We start from the raw sequence: 21,556 nt of genomic DNA, 5'->3' as shown, positions 1-21,556 counted from the left end.
ACCGATTTCTCGATTTATGGTCTTGGGCCCATAAAAGTCGCATTTATTGGCCGATTTCGCCGAAGTTTGGGACGGTGAGTTGTGTTAGACCATTCGAAATTCCTCTTCAATTTACCCCAGATCGGTCCAGATTTAGATATAGCTGCCATATAGACCGATCTCTCGATTTAAGGTTTTTAGCCGATAAAAGGGGCATTTATAAACAGTTTTTGCTGAAATTTGATTCCGTGACTTATGTTAGGCTTTTCGACATTCGTGTCGTATATGCTTCAGTTTGGTCTATATTTGATATAGCTGTCAAAAAGACCAATATTTTGGGGTACAAAATTGAACAATGACTTGTATTTATTAGTATTTCGTCCAAGTCGGACTATATTTCGATATAGCTGCTGTGGGGACATAATTTATGTATTTTTTATCGGATTACGACGAAAGATGATTTACACCCAACACCTCGGGTATAGGTGGTGGATATCCAAAGTTCGACCCGACCGAACTTAACGCCTTTTCACTTGTTTTCTTCATCAAGAAAATTTTCCTTTGAATATCAAAGAATCTTTAAATTTTAATTGCTCTTTTTGGTTAGCACTTTTAATTTCAAATTCCAATCACAACTCTAACAATGGAGGTTTTTTCTTCTGCAATTTCAATCACTTTCCATGTGCATTGACCTGCATATTGTTTTTCATATTGCAACAAGAATAAGAAATCAAGTAAAAAACCCTCATTGTTTTTTTTGTTATTACAAAAAAATATATGTAACATAATTGCCATTATAACCAATTTCTCATAGAAATTGTGGTTGCAAATATTTATGTTGAGAATATTTTTCATTTCTTGCGATTGTTTCCATTTACAACCTTAAACAAAATGCATCTTGTTTGTGAATTTATTGAATTTTATGCACACAAATAATGTTTACGTTAAAGAAGGCATAGACTTATTAAAAGCCTTGTACAGTGGCTCAAAGAATTTTTTAGTAAAAAAAAAGAAACAAGTAAAAAGGCATACCCACCACCTCATATTTATTTACACTGTGACCTATTTCAGCGAAATTGACTAATTTGAAATTTAGGTGTCCAAAACCTTAAATCGGGATATTAGTGTATATGGCAGCTATATCTAAATCTGGACCGACGAGAGACCTTACACAACTCACTGTCATAAATTTCGGTGAAATCGAATGATAAATGTGGCTTAAATGGGCCTAAAACCTTATATCGGCAGATCGATCTATATGGGGACTAAATGAAGATATAGTCCGATATACCCCTTTTTCGAACTTAACCTGCCTATGGACAAACAATAAAAAGGCATTAAGTTCGGCCCTCCACCATGGATCGCATTTGTCTAGTTCTATGCGTGGTATCTCTTTTTAGGCAAACAAAGAATATTCAATAAGAACTGTTATGCTATTGGAGCTATATCAAGTTATAGTCCACTTCGGACCATAAATGAATGCAGAACATTGTAGAAGTCATTGTGGAATATTTCAGTTCATTCGGATAAGAATTGCGCCTTGTAGGGGCTCAAGAAGCAAAATCGGGAGACTGGTTTATATGAGAGCTGTATCAAGCTATTAATCGATTCGGACCACATTAGACGCGTATGTTGAAGGTCATAAGAGAAGCCGTTGTACAAAATTTCAGCCAAATCGGATGAAAATTGCGCCCTCTAGAGGCTCAAGAAATCAAGATCCCAGATCGGTTTATATGGCAGCTATATCAGGTTCTATGCTGATTTACGCCATACTTAGCACTGTCATTGAAAGTCATAACAAAACATCTCATGCAAAATTTCAGCCAAATCGGATGGGAAATGCTAGCTCTATGGACTCAAGAAGTCAAAATCCAAGATCGGTTTATATGACAGCTATACCAGAACCGATTTGAATCATACTTAGCACAGTTGTTGATACCAAAACACCACGTGCAAATTTTCAGTCAAATCGAACGAGAATGGCGTTCTCTAGAGGCTCAAGAAGTCAAGACCCAAGATCGGTTTATATGGCAGCTATATCAAAACATAGACCGATTTGGCCCATTTACAATCCCAATCGGCCTACACTAATAAAAAGTATTTGCTCAAAATTTCAAGCGGCTAGCTTTACTCCTTCGAAAGTTAGCGTGCTTTCGACAGACAGACAAAAGGACGGAAAGACGGAAGGACGGACAGACGGAAGGACGGACAGACGGAAGGACGGACAGACGGAAAGACGGAGAGACGGCAGGACGGCCAGACGGAAGGACATGGATAGATCGACTTAAAATGACATGACGATCAGAAATATATATACCTTATGGGGTCTCACGCGCATATTTCGAGGTGTTACAAACAGAATGACGAAATTAGTATACCCTCATCCTATGGTGGACAGTACAAAAATGAATTTAGAACCACAAAGGCCTTCGTAAGGTGCCAAATTGCAAAAAAAAAAATTAGAAGTCGAAGCTCTTCATAACCAGTGGAGATATTTTAGACATCAAGCAGATTTTTTTTATACCCACCACCGAAGGATGGGTGGGTATAATTCATTCCGTTTGCAACACATCGAAAAAATCTAAGACGATCTAGACATGTCCGTCCGTCTGTCTGTTGAAATCACGCAACAGTCTTTAAAAACAGAGATATTGAGCTGAAATTTTGCACAGGTTGTTTTTTTGCCCACAAGCAGGTTAAGTTCGAAGATGGGCTATATCGGACTATATTTTGATATAGTCCCCATATAGACCGATCGGCCGATTTAGGGTCTTAGGCCCATAAAAACCACATTTATTATCCGATTTTGATGAAATTTGGGACAGTGAGTTGTGTTAGGCCCTTCGTCAATTTGGCCCAGATCGGCCCAGATTTGGATATAGCTGCCATATAGACCGATCCTCTGATTTAGGGTCTTGGGCCCATCGAAGCCACATTCATTACCAGATTTTGCCAAAATTTGAGACAGTGAGTTGTGTTAGGCCATTCCACATCTTTCGTGAATTTGGCTTTGATCGGTTCAGATTTAGATATAGCTGCCATATAGACCGATCCGCCGATTTAGGGTCTTAGGCTCATAAAAGCCACATTTATTATCCGATTTTCCCGAAATTTTGGACAGTTAATTGTGTAAGGGCCCCTCGACATCCTTCGTCAATTTGGCTCAGATCGGTCCAGATTTGGATATAGCTGTCATATAGACCAATCCTACGATTTAGGGTCCTAGGCCCATAAATGCGACATTTATTATCCGATGTCGCCGAAATTTGGGACAGTGAGTTATGTTTAGCCCCTCGACATATATTTGGAATATGGCACATATCGGTCCAGATTTGGATATAGCTGCCATATAGACTGATCGCTCGGTTTTAGGTTTTGGGGTCATAAAAGGCGAATTTATTGTCCGATTTCGCTGAAATTTGGGACAGTGCGTTGTGTTAGACTCTTCGCCATTTTTCTGCAACTTAGCCCAAATCGGTGCAGATTTGGATATAGCTGCCATATAGACCGATATCTCGATCTAAGGTCTTGGCGCCATAAAAGTCGCATTTATAATCCGGTTGCACTGAAATTTGACACAGTGACTTATGTTAGGCTTTTCGAAATCTGTGTCATTTATGGTTCAGATAGGTTTATTTTTAGATATAAAACACCAGTATTTTGTTATACACATTTGAACAATAACTTGTACTTATTATTTGGTCCAAATCGGAACATATTTCGATATAACTGCTATGGGACATAAGGTATGCAATTTTCATCGGATTTTGATGGAAGATGTTTTACATATATACCCGAGGTGGTGGGTATTCAAAGTTCGGCCCGGTCGAACTTAACGCCTTGTTACTCGTTTTTTTTTTTTTTTTTTTTTTTGTAGTGATTTCTTTGCACTATCGAGCAACCAAATATTTGGAAATAGGACCAAAAACGAAGATTTGGCAGCCTGAAACAAATTTTTGAAATGCTGAGGTGCCTTACTTTAGGTGCCTTGTAAAAGGCGCCCGGACAACCTAGGGTCTTGAAACTTTCCACACGATCTCGCAAACAATTCTAACCATTCTAAATTTCAAAGAGATATCATCACCCTTTCTAGCACTGCATATTTTTTACTTGTTTTTTTTTTTCTCGATTTCCTCCCACTGTGAGACGGGCCATGAGCACAGAAAGGATAAGCGGGCAGAATTACAATGCTAAGCCAAATCAGCAAAAATTTCTTTGTCGAACTACACATTTTATCACAGTCGCAGTAGTGGTGTAAATAGTTTACCTAGTTTATCAATTTTATGTTAGGATCTAAAATACTCAACTACTCCTTAGAAAACACTACATATAAATCTGGGTGTTATGGGGTACGGGCCATCGTTATCCGATCGCCATAATATTTCGTATTTTGCTTACTGGGACCGTTTTGGCTGAAATTTTGTAAGAGGTATTTTGTTATGACTTCTAACAACTGTGCCAAATATGGTTTTAATTGGTCCATAACTTTATATAGCTGCCATATAATCCGATCTGAGATCTTGACTTCTTCAGCATCTAGAGGTCGCAATTATTATACGATTTCTGACTTCTCTTTCATTTAAAATTTTAAAGAGAATCTAGTTGAGCCTTAATTTGAAGAGAAGAAAAAAATTTCGTACATTTTACCAAAAATTATTTTGTTTTTTAAATTTGTATATAAAACTAAATTTTTTTTCAATCTAAACATCACCATTCAAACTGAACAAATCAATCGAGTATGCAAAAAATACATTTTGGCTTACATTGAAGACCATTGAGTTCTTGAGTGTACTTCAAAATTTAAAGTTAAAATCATACCACTTGACATATTGTCTTTAGTTTCACTTCAATGTTGCCTTAAAACAATGTTTTTGTTTCTCTGTTAGTTTTCGTTTTTCAATTTCTGTTTTTTTTCCTCTCTCTCTCTCTCTCTCGTCAATTTTAAGTTTTTCTCGAATGTGACCTGTGTGCATTGCAGCAAAAGTTGTTACGTTCTGAATTCTTGTTAAATTTGTGTGAGTTTTTCGTTTTATGGATATTTTTGTAGGACCATCACCCCATTACACATGCAGAGACATGCCATTAGATGCACACAGTAGTCGTCGTACAGGCATTCGATCCAAGAAGTACAAAGCATCAGCATGGAAATTTGGTATTGCATTACAAAATTTGTTTCGATTGAATTCTATTTGGAATTTTTGTTAAAAGTAATACACTTGAAATTTCGGGCTTTTTTCCCTCTTCAACTTCCCAAGACAAGATGAGAGAAGGGGCGAGCACCTTGCATTATTTTTGCATTGCACATCCATGTACAATTCACAGTGAAATTCATGGTAAATGTTCCAGCTCATATGTAAATGGAATTTTCAAGTGTGTAAGTTGCACACACACCCATGGTTTCTAAATATTTGTTGCGTCTAGGAAAAAACCAGTTATGAATTTTTATGCTAATGGCTTTATGGAACTTTAGAGAAGAAAAAAAAAATAAATTTGAAAATCAATATATATATAAGAGAAAATAAATAAATTTGTACAAGAGGAAGTAAGTGAGTAGTTGTTTGTGGCCTACATGCAACATATGTTTTGCATAAATATTTTAACAAATAAAACCGCATTCATGCCCAATGTAGTTAATGGGCGAAGATTACTATCATTCACACCCAAAACTTGGTTTCCGTGGGCTGCCGTGATTTTGAATAAATTTATGTAAGAAAATATTGCTCTACAATTACATGAATTACTTATTTCGAAAGCAACAAGGAGAAGAAGTTCTATTTAAATGAAACTTCTTAAATATAGTCCCAAATAACATGGTAGACTATAGCGGGGTCCTGGTCAGTGGAATGGAAAGTTCCAAGTCATTAAAAAGTTACTAAATCGGTGGGGTAAAACTCCAAAGGACATACTGACCTTTTATAAGCAAATCAAAGATCCAGACAAAACAAGTAGGAGCGTGCTAAGTCCGGCCGGGTCGAATCTTATATACCCTCCACAATGGATTGCATTTGTCGAGTTCTTTGCGCTGTATCTCTTTCTAAGCAAACAAAAAACAAGTAAAAAGGCGTTAAGTTCGGCCGGGCCGAACTTTGGATACCCACCACCTCGGATATAAATGTGAACCACCTTTCCTCAAAATCCGGTGCAAAATTCATACTTTATGCCCCATAGCAGCTATGTTCCGATTTGGACCAGATACTAATAAGTAAAAGTTATGGTTCAATTGTATATAACAAAATATTGGTCTTTTTAGTAGTTATATCGAAAAATAAACCGATCTGAACTATATACCACACGGATGTCAAAAAGCATAACATAAGGCAGTGTGTCAAATTCCAGTGCAATCGGATTAAAAATGCGTCTTTTATGGGGCCAAGACTTTAAATCGAGAGATCGGTGTATATGGCAGCTGTATGCAAATCTTGATCGATCTAGACCAAATTGCAGAAATATGTGGAGGGGCTTAACTTAACTCTTTGTCCCAAATTTCGGCAACATCGGACAATAAATGCGCTTTTTATGGCCCCAAAACCTAAAACCGAGGGATCGGTCTATATGGCAGCTATATCCAAATCTGGACCGATCTGAGCCAAATTGACGGAGGATGTTGAACAGCCTAATACAACTCACTATCCCAAATCTTCTCAAAATCGGATAATAAATGTGGCTTTTATGGGCCTAAGACCCTAAATTGGAAAATCAGTCTATACGGCAGCTTTATCCAAATCTGAACCGATCTGAGCCATATTGACGGAGGACGTCGAAGGGCCTAAGACAACTCACTGTCCCAAATTTCAGCAAAATCGGGTAATAAATGTAGCTTTTATGGGTCTATGACCCTAAATCGGAGGATCGGTCTATATGGCAGCTATATCCAAATTTAAACCGATCTGGGCCAAATTGACGGAGGATGTCGAAGGGCCTAACACAACTCACCGTCCCGAATTTCAGCAAAATCCGATAATAAATGTGGCTTTTATGGGCCTAAGACCCTAAATCGGAGGATCGGTCTATATGGCAGCTATATCAACATCTAAACCGATCTAAGCCGCATTGACGGAAGATGTCAAAGGGCCTAAGGCAACTCACTATCCCGAATTTCAGCAAAATGGGATAATAAATGGGGCTTTTATGGGCCTAAGACCCTAAATTGGAGAATCGGTCTATATGGCAGCTATATCCAAATCTGGACCGATCTGGGCCAAATTGACGGAGGATGTCGAAGGCCCTAACACAACTCAGTGCCCCAAATTTCAGCAAAATCGGATAATAAATGTGGGCTTTATTGGCCTAAGACCCTAAATCGGCGGATCGGTCTATATGGGGGCTATATCAAGATTTAGTCCGATATAGCCCATTAACCTGCTTATGGACAAAAAAAGAACCTGTGCAAAATTTCAGCTCAATATCTTTATTTTTGAAGACTGTAGCGTGATTTCAACAGACAGACGGACGGACATGTCTAGATCGTCTTAGATTTTTACGCTGATCAAGAATATATATACTTTATAGGGTCGGAAATGGATATTTCGATGTGTTGCAAACGGAATGACAAAATGAATATACCCCCATCCGTCGGTGGTGGGTATAATAATGGATACAAATTGTTATGCTATTGGAGATATATGAAAATATAGTCCGATTCGGACTTCGAGTGATCGGTTTATATGGGAGATGTATCAGGCTATACATCGATTAAAACCATATTGGACACGTATATTGAAAGCCATTAGAGAAGCCATTGTACAAAATCGGATAAGAATTACGCCCTCTAGAGGCTTAAGAAGACAAGACTCCAGATCGGCTTATATGGCAGCAATATCAGGTTATGTAACGAATTAAACCACATTTATCGAAGTCATAACAAACAACTTCATGCAAAATTTCAGCCAACTCGGATAAGAATTGCGCCCTCTAGTGGCTCAATAATTCAAAACCCAAGATCGGTTTATATGGCAGCTATATCAGGTTAAAGGCCGATTTGAACCATACTTAACACAGATGTTGGAAGTCATAACAAACAACTTCACGCTAAATTTCAGCCAAATCGGATGAGAATTGCGCCCTCTAGAGGATAAAGGAGTCAAGGTCCAAGATTGGTTTATATGGCAGCTTTATCAGGTTATAGACCGATTTCAACTATACTAAACACCGATGTCGAAAATCATAACAAACAACCTCATGCAAAATTTCAGTCAAATCAGATAATAATTGCGCCCTCTAGCGGCTCAAGAAATCAAGATCCGAGAACGGTTTATATGGGAGCTATATCAGTTTATGAAGCGATTTGAACCATAATAGACATAGTTGTTGAAAGTTCAAACAAAACATTTCATGCAAAATTTCAGCCAAATCGGATAATAACTGCGCCCTCTAGCGGCTCAAGAAGTCATGACCCAAGATCGGTTCATATGACAGCTTTATCAAAACTTGAACAGATATGGCCCATTTACAATCCCAGCTGACCTACACTAATAAAAAGTATTTGAGCAAATTTTAAGCGTCTAGCTTTACTTCTTCGAAAATTACGGTGCTTTCGAAAGTCGAACGGACATAGCTAGGTCGACTTAAAATGTCATGACGATCAAGAATGACTACATGAATATTGTCTTTCTTTTGTTGCTGGGTATGAAAAGTAACCTTGAACGAGTAAGTCTAAGTTAGGAATTCTGTGCTACTTAAAAAAATCCTCCAACTGTTTTTCATGCCACGCCTCTAAATTGGTTCTTGCCTGGTATTGTCCCTGTATTTTTTAGACGCGAAAGCCAGGCAATGACATAGGAAATGATCCCCGCATGTCCTACACATGCTATCACTTGCTGCACCGATTTTACATAAGTGAGCTTGTAGTCCTATGTATCCCGTTATGATACCGAAAGCTATAGTGACCTCTTTCTTACTTCCTCTCTGTAACAGCCTCGTCTTCTCACGATATGGATCTCCCCATAGGATATTCGGCGTCCTACCGATGGTTACGCTGTTCCACAGGGGTACATTAGGCGTTCGTCGCCTAAGCTCTTAACTCGGACTGCGTCGAACCGAAAGGCTTCGGGTTAATCAAGTTCATTGACGGAAGTTATCTGGCCTTCACTGCTAAATCGTCTGTTTTCTCATTCCCCCTTATTCGGCTATGGCCTAGAACAAAAGCGATGAAGATCGTGCCATCCTCAGAGAAGGCGTTAATCTCGTTCTTACATTCCAGAACTGTTCGTGATCTTACCGTCCGCTATTTTTGCTCTGATGGCCTGTTTAGTGTTCATAAAGATGTTCATACTCGACGTCCTCGCTTTAACACCACACAACTTCAAGCATTTCGTGCTCGCCCGGATCTCCACCTGCAGGACCGTAACATGGTCAGCCAGTCTAAAACAGATCACAGACCCTGAGTTCTCAATGTAAACCCCCAGGCCCTCTCTGTCCTCTAACTTTTATCCATCTGTGTAACATGATCTTCCAGATGGCAATACTAGGGTTCCGTCAGTACAAGATTGTGCCGATAGCAGCAGTGCTTCGCACGTGACTTCAAGGTTCATATCAGGTACCCGATCGGAAACCTCTTCCATTCCCGCGATGGGATGAGCTGCTCCCAACCTCAATCCATTCTCCCATTGCCTTAAGCCTCATAGCCGCAGTGGCTGCCTCACACTTAATCTGTATGTCAATGGGTCGGATATCTAGAATAGTCTCCAGTGCCCTAGTGGGCGTGGTTCTCATCGCTCCGGCTATGCCAAGAAAACATGTTCTCCAAACCTGTTTTATGGTCCTTATGTTGCAATTTTTCTCCATAGCAGTCCACCAAACAACGGTGGCGTGAGTAAGTATCGGTCTAATCGCGCTCCTATAGAGCCAGTGGACTGTCCTCGGATTCAGTTTCCTTTTCGAGCTTACGGCCCATTTACATAATACCCAACATTTGTGAGCCTACTCAGTACGCTTCTGAATGTGACACTTCCAATTCAGTTGCCTGCGCAAGATCACACCTAAATATTTGACCTTGTCAGATATCAAAATCGTTCTATTAAGGAAACGCGGTGCGTCAAATTGGTCCACATTCGTCTTCCTCTTGAACAGTCACATTTCAGTAATCTCTGGGTTAACATTGAGAGCCTTAGTCTAGCCCAGTCATATGTCATCTGCATGATCCTTTCTGCCCTTCTACAATGCTGGTTCGGATCCTTACAAATTAGAAGCATTATAACATCGTCTGCGTGGCATATGGTTTCAAATCCCTCCTAGGGCATCATCCGTAATAGGTCATTTATGGTGGTCACCCACAGGAGTGGCGATAAAATGCCCCCTGTGCTAATTTTTCCCACATTGCAAGAGCTACCAATGCGTCCAGAAAAAGTCACAGTTTGGTGCGGCTTATAGGCTGGTGTCATCATTGGACCGCACTTCTTCAAAGACGATGCGAATCGTAAGGTAACTGTTAATGGTGAGCGCTACCGTGAGATGATATCCAACTTTTTTTGCCCAAAAATACAAGAGCTTGACTTGTAAGACATGTGATCGCAACAAGACGTTGCCACATGCCACACGGCACGCGTTACAATGGACTTATTGAGAGGCGAGTTCGGTGAACATTTCATTTCACTTTCGGGGCCGGTTAATTGGCCGCCTATATCGTGCCATTTAACACCTTTAGACTATTTTTTGTGGGGCTATGTAAAAGTCATGTCTATACAGACAAGCCCACTTGAATTGAGGCATTGGGAGACAACATTGAAGTATTTATTCGTGAGATACCGGCCGAAATGTGGGAAAGAGTATGCCAAAATTGGAATAAGCGGATAGACCATTTGAGACGCAGTCACGGTCAACATTAAATTTCATGAATTTTTCTGAACTTCATGTGTTATTATTTTTTTGAAAAACTTTCCTAAAGCTCTTAAAAAATCACCCCTTATTTATGTCATGGGACACAAAATGTGTCCGCCAGCTCCTTAACATATGGTTTATCCAGTCTCTAAGGACGGGGTCCACCCGATACTGGTCTACAGACTGGATTAGTGTGTCGGTCCACACATTGTTAAAAGCCCTCTCAATATCAATGCATAATTTCGAGTGTACGTTTTGGCATCGAAAAATACTTCGATTTTGTGCACAATCTCATGCAAGACATTCTCTTGATATCGGCATCCTGTTTGTATTTGAGAAGTTCGCTGGATGTCTTACTCTTTGTCATGGTGTTCACAATATGTTCCATAGTTTTGAGTAGAAGGACGCAAGGCCCATAGGTCTGCAGGCGTTTGGTGTCGCATAACTTGCCTTGCTGGGCTTGGGTATAAATACCACCCTTGCCTACTGCACGGCTTTCGGAGTATATGCAAGTCATAGGCAAGCTGTGAAAATATTGGCCAAGTAGGGCGCCAGATATTCTGTAGTAACGCCGGAAATATTCCATCAGGTCCTGGTGACTTAAATAGTTTAAAGTTCCTCAAGGATTCCTTCACCATAAATTCTGTAAGGATATCCCTTCGATCAACCTTAATATTCAAAGATTCCGGTGCCTTCGGGAGTCCCATCGGTCGCCATACAAATTTTGGATTCATGATTCTTTACGGTATTTAAACTCAGTTATATTAAATAGGACACTTGGTACATATATCCTTCCCCGAGAGGCTTTTGAAAAATAAGTCAGTGTGTTCTGCTTCGGATACTTTACTTACATTTTCAAAAAATATATTTATTTTTTCATTTATCCTACAATTAGCTGTTGGGAAACTGGTGTCATTTTCAAGCCCAACTCATATGATTTCCCTTTTGTTTGAAATTTTTGACAAAACGTTCCCATCTAAGGTTTATTCACCAAAAGTTGAATTTCAATAATAAAGGTTCGCCAGTTCTTGGGTTTTAACTCTTTTTTTTCTGTTCCTCTCGACTTCAAAGTTTATTGAATAACATTGAAATGCAATTCAGTGAAAAGCCAAAGACAGAGCGAATGCAAAATGTGAAGTGTGCGCACAAATACACAAGAGGCGAGCCACACACATTCAACTCTACACAGGCAGTCGTTGGCGAACACTTCATATAACCACATACATGTTTATTTGTGTGTAACGAATGTGAGATCTGAGGTAAATATCATCCCAGTAAACCAAACGTTCAGAATTCGGTAGGAAGTCTCTACGAAAGTCGGAAAATTTATGCGTATTCGCGTCCGATATCTGTCCGAATTCGGGAAAAAATATATATGGAGTGGTTGACACGATTTCGGAACGAAGTGTCGGAGGGAAATCTGATATTGTTTCTGAGAATTCGGAACAAAATTAGATATTCGGCTGGGAAATTAGAGTTTTCGTTAAGACTTCTGACCGAATTCTGACATTGAGTCTGAATAAATACGAATGCATTTTATGACTTGTCTTATCGATGTGTGAACGAATTCTGGATTAAAGTTTCGTAGAATTGGGGTATACTTTTCCACTTATCTTAAAGAATTCTAAGCGAAATCTAATAGAATTCAAATTTCGTTCCGAATTCCTTCAGAACCTTGCGAAAAAAATCACTAGCTTATCAAAATAAAAACTCAAAGAAAGCAAGCACGAGAAAATCTACAAAAACATTCGATACTTAGTTCAGAGATCGTTCAAAATTCCTTTCAAACAATCAGTAGAAAATTCGAAAAAAACCCATAACACAGGACGAATAGACATCGTTCAGACGAAGATCGTCGGACGAAAAATTAAAAAAAAAAAAAACAAGTAAAAGCGCGCTAAGTTCGGCCGGGCCGAATCTTATATAACCTCCACCATGGATCAAATTTGTCGAGTTCTTTTCTAGCATCTCTTCTTAGGCAAAAAAAGGATATTAGAAAAGATTTGCTCTGCCATTAGAGCGATATCAAGATATGGTCCGATGCCGACCACAATTAAATTAAATGTTGGAGACCTGTGTAAAATTTCAGCAAATTCGTATAAAAATTGCGCCCATTGGGGCTCACGAAGTAAAATAGAGAGAACGATTTATATGGGATCTGTATCGGGCTATAGACCGATTCAGAACATAATAAACTCGTTTGTTGATGGTCATGAGAGGATCCGTCGTACAAAATTTCAGGCATATCGGATAATAATTGCGACCACTAGGGGTCAAGAAGTCAAGATCCCAGATCGGTTTATATGGCAACTATATCAGGTTATGAACCTATTTGAACCTTATTTGACACAGTTGTTGAAACTAAAAATAAAATACGTCATGCAAAATTTCAGCCAAATCGGATAGGAATTGCGCCCTCTAGAAGCTCAGGAAGTCAAATCCCCAGATCTGTTTATATGACAGCTATATGAGGTTATGGACCGATTTGAACCCTATTTGGCACAGTTGTAGTCATAATAAAATACGTCGTGCAAAATTTCACCCAAATCGGAAAGGAATTGCGCCCTCTAGAGGCTCAAGATCGGTTTATATGGCAGCTGTATCAGGTTATATTCCGATTTGAACCATACTTGGTACAATTGTTGGATATCATAAAAAACACCTCGTGCAAAATTTCATTCCAATCGGATAAGAATTGCGCCCTCTAGAGGCTACATCAAAACATGGACCGATATGACCCATTTACAATTCCAACCGACCTGCACTAATAAGAAGTATTTGTCCAAACCTTCAAGAGGCTAGCTTTACTCCTTCAAAAGTTGACCTGCTTTCGACAGACAGACGGACGGACATGGCTAGATCGACATAAAACAGACGAATATTTCGAGAAGTTACAAACAGGGTGACGAAATTAGTATACCCCCATCCTATGGTGGAGGGTATAAAAACTCGTAAGACTAATCTTTCATACATCGTTCAGAATTTTTTTCAGATTTGTCCTCGAAAAAAAATCCTCAGAAAAGCGAACAGAATTCGGGACGATTTCTCTCGATTTGTCGGAAGAGTTCAGAATTTATACAGAAATGTCTGATATCCAATATTTGGTTCACTGGCATATATGACAGCAAAGGTTGACATATAAACAGCAAAGGTTGCCCAGCACAGGATAACTATGAACATCACACAAACAGGAACACAAACGAGCTTTCTCCCCTATAGGAGCATCACCACCACATGCAAATGTGGCTACTACAAAACAACCAGAGATTGGCCTATGCAGCAGGTTTAAAGATCATAAAATATTAGTAGAATAATTGTTTTACAATAAAAATAATTACTACTAAATTTCCCATAAAAATTCCACTAAGGAACAGGAGATACTCCTATTATCTTCTCTGCAATCCGATTAAAGTTTAGGCTCAATAATAACAGGTATTCTTTATAATGCCTGGTACGAACGGCGTGCCGCATAGCGACACCACTTGTTAGAAAAAATATAAGGGTGGTGTAATATAAATATGTAAAATTCGTAACCTAGTCGAAAACCATTAAAAAGGCGTTAAGTTCGGCCGGGCTCGGCCTTTCGTCTAATCCGGTGAAAAATGCATAATTTATGCCCCCCTATCAGCTTTATCGAAATATGGTCTGATTTGGACTAGATTCGAGACGGATATTAAGTGGTCTATTAAGTACAAGCCATTGTTCAATTTTGTTGAACCAAATATTGGCCTTTTTGCTAGCCATATCCAAATATAGACCGATCTGAACCATATACGACATGGATGTCGTAAATCCTAACATAGTCACTGTGTCAAATTTCAGTGAAATCGAATTATGAATGTTATTTTATGGGGCCAAGACTTTAAATCGATCCAAATTTCGGCGAAATCGAACAATAAATGCCCCTTTTATGGGCCCAAAACCTCAAATCGAGAGATCGGATTATATGGCAGCTATATCCAAATGTGGACCGATCTGGGCCAAATTACAGAATGGTGTCGAGGAACCTAGCACAACTCACTGTCCCAAATTTCGGTGACATTGAACAATAAATGCACTTTTTATGGGCCCCAAATCTTAAATTGAGAGATCGGTGTATATGGCAATATCCAATCTGCACCGATCTGTGCCATACTGCAGAAGTATGTCGAGGGGCTTTACCTAACTCACTCCAAATTTCGGCGACAAGAGACAATAAATACGCTTTTTATGGGGCCAAGACCTTAAATCGAGAGATCGGTCTATATGGCAGCTATATCCAAATCTGGACCAATCTTTGGCATATTGCAGAAGTATTTCGAAGGGCCTAACATAACTCACTTTTCTAAATTTCGGCGTCATCGGACAATGAATGTGCCTTTTATGGGCCCATAACCTCAAATCGAGAGATCGGATTATATGGCAGCTATATCCAAATGTGGACCGATCTGGTCCAAATTACAGAATGTTGTCGAGGAACCTAACACAACTCACTGTCCCAAATTGCGGCGAAATCGGACAATAAATGCGAATTTTATGGGCCCAAAGCCTTAAATTGGGAGATAGGTCTATATTCAAATCTATAACCGATCTGTGCCAAATTGAAGAAAGATGTCGAGGGGCTTAATTTAACTCACTGTCTCAAATTTCGCCGACATCAGACAAGAAATGCATTTTTGATTGGCCCAAAACCTTAAATCGAGAGATCGGTCTATATGGCAGCTATATCCAAATCTGGACCGATCTGGGCCAAATTAACGAAAGACGTTGAAGGGCCTAACATAACCCTCTGTCCCAAATTTCAGCAAAATCGGATAATAAATGTGGCTTTTATGGGCATAAGACCCTAAATTGGCTGATCGGTCTATATGACAGCTATATCCAAATCTGGACCGATCTGGGCCAAATTAAGGGAAGACGTTGAAGGGCCTAACACAACCCTCTGTTCCAATTTTCAGCAAAATCGGATAGTAAATGTGGCTTTTATGGGCCTAAGACCTTAAATTGGCTGATCGGTCTATATGGCAGCAATATTCAAATCTGGACCGATCGGGGCCAAATTGAAGAGGGATGTCGAAGGGCCTAACACATATCACTGTCCCAAATTTAAGCAAAATCTGGTAATAAATGTGGTTGTTAAGGGCCTAAGACCCCAAATCGGAGGATCGGTCTATATGGCAGCTATATCCAAATCTGGACCGATCTGAGCCAAATTGACGATGGATATCGAAGGCCTAACACATTTCACTGTAACAAATTTAAGCAAAATCAGATGGTAAATGTGGCTTTTATGGGCCCAAGACCCTGAACCGGCGGATCGGTCTATATGGGGGCTATATCAAGATATAGTCCGATGTAGCCCATCTTCGAACTTAAGCTGCTTATGGACAAAAAAAAATCTGTTCAAAGTTTCAGCTCAATATCTCTATTTTTAAAGACTGTAGTGTGATTTTAACAGACAGACGGTCGGACATGTCTAGATCATCGTAGATTTTTACGCTGATCATTTTGCAAGGTCAGAAATGGATATTTCGAAGTGTTGCAAACGGAATGACAAATTGAATATATCCCCACACTGCTCTGTACCGATTTTGATGAAATTTTGTATTGAAAAACAATCCGTATCAAATTTCGAACATATGTCTTGAAAATTTTAATAACTTCGCATCTTTATGTGCAATTGGGCTATGTTTATATGTCTAGGAAGCTTAATATATATCTAAACCGATTTTGATAAAATTTAACAAAAAATTCAGCAATCATAAGAAGAGTATATGTGTCAATTTTCGTACCAATGCCCATATTATTTCAAATTACTCAATGTCGATTTCGATTTAACTCTTTAGACATTGGGCTAGTCGTCGCAAAATGTGTTGTGCTTGCAGTAGGTTTAGAAGTGAAAATCGGGCGATATATACATTTACGTGGTCTGATCAAAAAACCGTTATTTTAAATTTTGTCCAAAAAAGTATTTTTTTTTTTTTCATCAGTACCTATCTTGTCCCCTTCATAGTAATACTAAAATCGTTTTTCCCTTAGTAACTCATCGAAGTGATGAGAAAATACTTAATTGTTTTCTATACCACGCCCTTAAATTGGTTCATGTCTGGTATTGTATCCCCACCTAAGTAAGTCTGTTGACCGCGAAAGCCGGGCAATGGCACAGGAAATGCACCAATGTTTCATCACCCCACATGCTCTAAACGTGGGGAAGTTAATTAGACATAGTCGCCCGATTTACACATATAATGGAGCAGTTTCCACCACTCACAATAATCGATTTTTTTTAATACATGAAAATCGATTTTTCTTTTAATAAATGAAATCCGGTTTTGATAAACAATCGATTTATCGGCAATCGGATATTTGCACAAAATTTGGTATGGAATGCTCTATTAACCATTTGAAAGCCTATGACAAATTTCATCAAAATCAGTTTAGATTTGGAAAAATATTAAACCCATTTGTCGTTCAAATAAATTAACGCACCCTAATACACACCGACGGACAGACATGTTTAGATCGTCTTAGATTTTTACCCTGATCAAGAATATATATACTTTATAGGTTCGGAAATGAATATTTCGATGTGTTGCAAACGGAATGACAATATGAATATAACCCCATCCTTCGGAGGTGAGTTTAAAGATGACTAAATGATTTATTCAAAATTCGTACATTTTGGTACCAAAATTGGTACCATTTTGTACTTTCTGCTAGATGGTGCTTGAGGTCTGAAATTTGGCATGTAGGTACAACTATGAAATACATAATGGCTGGCTAAAGGATCTATTCGCCAATTCGCACATTTTGGCACCAAAATTGGTACCATTTGGTACTTTTTTCAAATATGGACCCAGAGGTCGGAAATTTGGCATGTATTGTAGGTACAACTAAGAAATATATGATTTAGTCACAAATAATAATCTATTACAAATTCGTACACTTTGGTACCAAAATGTGTACTTTTATTACAGATGGAGCAAGAGGTCTGAAGTCTAGGAAAAATGATGGGTGACTAAATAATCTATTCACAACTCGTATTTTCTTTTCAGATGGCGCTAGAGGTCTGAAATTTGGCATGTAGGTACATGAAGGATATATATGATGGATGGCTAAATGACCCATTCAAACATTTTTGGTACCAAAAAGTGCAAAATATTGGGTTGCCCAAAAAGTAATTGCGGATTTTTTAAAATAAAGTAAATGCATTTTTAATAAAACTTAGAATGAACTTTAATCAAATATACTTTTTTTACACTTTTTTTCCAAAGCAAGCTAAAAGCAACAGCTGATAACTGACAGAAGAAATAATGCAATTACAGAGTCACAAGCTGTCAAAAAATTTGTCAACGCCGACTATATGAAAAATCCGCAATTACTTTTTGGGCAACCAATAGTACGAAACGACCTATAATAAGAAGTAGCTGTCCAAAATTTCAAGCTAGCGATTTCGCTGAAATTTGGAAGAGTGAGTGAGATTCGACATCCTTGTTAAATACGGCTTAAATCGGTCCAGGTTAAGTATAGCTGCCATATAGACCGACCGCTCGATTTAAGGTTTCTAGCCCATAAAATTATCCGACTTCGCCGAAATTTGGAACAGTGAGTGATGTTAAGCCCTTCGACATCCTTCTTCAGTTTGCACCAAATCGGTCGAGATTTGGATATAATTGTCATACAGACCGATCTCGTGATATAAGGTTTTGGGCCCATAAAAGGTGTATTTATTGTCCAATGTCGCCGAAATTTGGGACAGTGAGTTGTGTTAGGCTCTTCGACAACTTTCTGCAATTTGGTCCAGATCGGTTCAGATTTGGATATAGCTACCGCGTAGAAAAATCGGTCGATTTAGGGTTTTGAGCTCATAAAAGGCGCATGTATTGTCTGATTTCGGCGAAATTTGGGAGAGAGAGTTGTGTTAGGCCCTTCGACAAATTTCTTCAATTTTGTCCAGATCGGTCCAGATTTGGATATAGCTGCCATATAGACCGATATCTCCATTTAAGGTTTTGGGCTCATTAAAGGCGCATTTATTGTCCAATTTTGCTAAAATTTGGGACAGTGAGTTGTGTTAGGCCCTTCGACATCCTTCTTTCATTTGGCCCAGATCGGTCCAGATTTGGATATAGCTACCATATAGACCGATCTCTCGATTTAAGGTTTTGAGCCCATAAAATGCGCACTTATTGTCTAATGTCGCCGAAATTCGGGACAGTGAGTTATGATAAGCCCCTCGACATACTTTTGCAATATGGCACAGATCTGTTTAGATCTGGATATAGCTGCCATATAGACCGATCTCTCGACATAAGGTTTTGGGCCCATAAAAGGCGCATTTATTGTCCAATGTCGCCGAAATTTGGGAAAGTGAGTTGTGTCAGGCCCCTCGACATCCTTTTTCAATTTGGTCCAGATCGGTAAAGATTTGGATATAGCTGCCATATAGACCGATCTCTCGATATAAGGTTTTTGCCACATAAAAGGCGCATTTATTGACCAATGTCGCTGAAATTTGGGACAGTGAGTTGTGTTAGGCCCTTCGACAGCTTTCTGCAATTTGGCCTAGATCGGTTCAGATTTGGACGTAGCTGCCTTATAGACCGATCTCTCGATTTAAAGTATTGGCACCATAAAAGTCACATTTATAATCCGATTGAAACAATGAACAATGACTTGTACTTATTAGAACACTCAATATCCGTGTCGAAATCGATTGTAGAACAAATATTCCACTTTTGTACTCGTTACAACCCAGTATAAAATTCGAATAAAATATACCACAAAACACAACCAAAGCACAACATACTCTTACATACAAATGTCGAATACAAAGACACATTCAAACGAATGCAATTTAATGTCGATGTTGATGATGATGGTGATGACTGCATGTAGAGCTAAGCCGAATTGGCGTACTGAACTATGGCTAGCTGGTTGTTCACAGAGGTGTGTGTGTGTGTGTGTGTGTGTGTGTGTGTGTGTATGTATTTGGCTGAGTGCTGGTATTTGAAAGAGTGGATGAGGGAAAATGGGAATTGCTTTCAAGATGATGACGTTGGCAATGGTGATAATTAAGATAATCATGAAGTTTTCACTTACCGGAAGTACAAAGTAAAACGATTGCTGAATAAGCGATTAATCCTGAAGGGCACCACGATGACATTATGTTGCGCTGCAGCAAAAGGCTGTTGATATTTTGCAGTTGATGATGATGATGTTGATGGCGTTAGGGAACAGGTCGTTGAATAGTGGGGTGGGGGGGATGGATAACGATGATGACTCAGTTGTTGTCAGAAAGCAAAAATATTGTTGCAACAATTTTTCTGTTTTGGGGCATAGAACACAAAAAAAAAACTTACACACACACTCACAAAGTGGCACAAAATATACAAAAAAAAAAAAACGTAGAGCACAAACGATGTTTAGCGTTAACTTCCCGACCTTATTTATGTTAGAGTTGCAATAACGAGAGTGAATATAAAATACACTTTACCGTATTTTTTCCAAGTTTTTTTTTTGAGAGAAAATGGGGATTCTATTTTGGACTTTTTCCCTTTTGATTGGTTTTATTTTTTATTAAAAAAATTTGTTTTTGTAAAAACAATGTTAGTTGTTAAAGGGTGGGTTCAATTACGTTTTCGTTATAGTTTTTAAAAATTTCTTCTCAATTTTTTGTTTTAGTTGAGTTGCTTTGATTTTAAAGCCTTTTAAGGCTCTACACAGTGTTTGAGTGCTTATGTTGCCAAGCATTCAAAGCATTACGTTGCACAAACAAGGCAATAAGGCAACAATATGTGCATGTTTGCCATAATAACATTGTCCTCATCATCGGCAACATCAGCTTTCTCATCATGATCACGATCATCATCACCATCGTCCTTGGTAGTTGTCCTGATAGACGATGCTATGGAAGTTTCTTTGCTTGCTGCCGAAAAAAAATTCATTCTTGCAACATCATTGCCGTTGTTTCAACATTGTCTAAACGTGTCTATTGGCACACATCTACTGCTGCCACTTCCACGTCCCCAGCTCCCATGAAGTTGCTGCATGTGTCTGTTGTTAGACAGTGGCATGATGGCTTTGTGTGGCTTGTGGCATGCCATAGAGGACACAGCACGAACAAAAAAAAAAAAGAACAGAATGCAGGGAGTCCTGCCTTTCAAGTTCGGCGACTACTTAGTGATGGCAAAAACATGCGAATGAAATGTTAAAACAACAGCTTGTAAACATTAACTCAAATTGACATAAAATGCATTAGAAGTGGTTTTCAATGCAATAGCGGTTGGTAGGCACGAACCGGCAGCAGCAGCAGCAGCACCACTGAAGCTTCAAAAGGATACAGCCAGAGTTGCAAAAGTGCCTACTCCTAAATGGACGTATAGAGCAGTGGCAGTGTTAACTTTGGGACCAACTTCAAACAAAGTCTCGGTGGATTTAAAAAAAAAAAATGTTGCAATGCATTCAAAATGCCGGCGCCAGCGTATGATGATCCTGGTGCAGATAAAGAGGTTCTTTCAAGCTTAGCCGCTTTGAAGTTTTAGGCTTTTTAAGTAGCAAAAACAGATTTGGGGATTTAATTCAAACTTCACAAGAATATCACTGAAACTTTAAATTTTCCAAAAAAAAAACATTATTTTCAAAAAAATTTCAAATTCTGAAATTTCCGTTACAAAAGAACCACTCGCGCTTTTCAGCCCTTGATTGGTGGCTGATTTGTTTGTTTTACTTTTTTTTGTTTGTTATACGGCTTATTTTGCACCGGGGCAGCCTTTGAATTTGA

General features: G+C 38.8%; 1 protein-coding gene across 2 annotated transcripts in view; it reads right to left on the bottom strand.

Annotated features, from left to right (window-relative positions):
- Positions 1-20,282, bottom strand: part of LOC106091864 (carbonic anhydrase-related protein 10) — a 160,233-nt gene extending 139,951 nt beyond the window's left edge. For both annotated transcript variants that reach the window (XM_059366805.1, XM_059366803.1), the window contains exon 1: positions 19,876-20,282. In XM_059366805.1, coding sequence (XP_059222788.1) covers positions 19,876-19,939 — 64 coding nt within the window. In that variant the 5' untranslated portion in view covers positions 19,940-20,282. The remainder of the gene's footprint in view (positions 1-19,875) is intronic.
- Between the last annotated feature and the right edge of the window lie 1,274 nt (positions 20,283-21,556).

The sequence above is a fragment of the Stomoxys calcitrans genome, chromosome 4, assembly GCF_963082655.1.
Source record: "Stomoxys calcitrans chromosome 4, idStoCalc2.1, whole genome shotgun sequence".
NCBI lineage: Eukaryota > Metazoa > Arthropoda > Insecta > Diptera > Muscidae > Stomoxys > Stomoxys calcitrans.
This window is presented reverse-complemented; position numbering and strand designations above follow the sequence as displayed.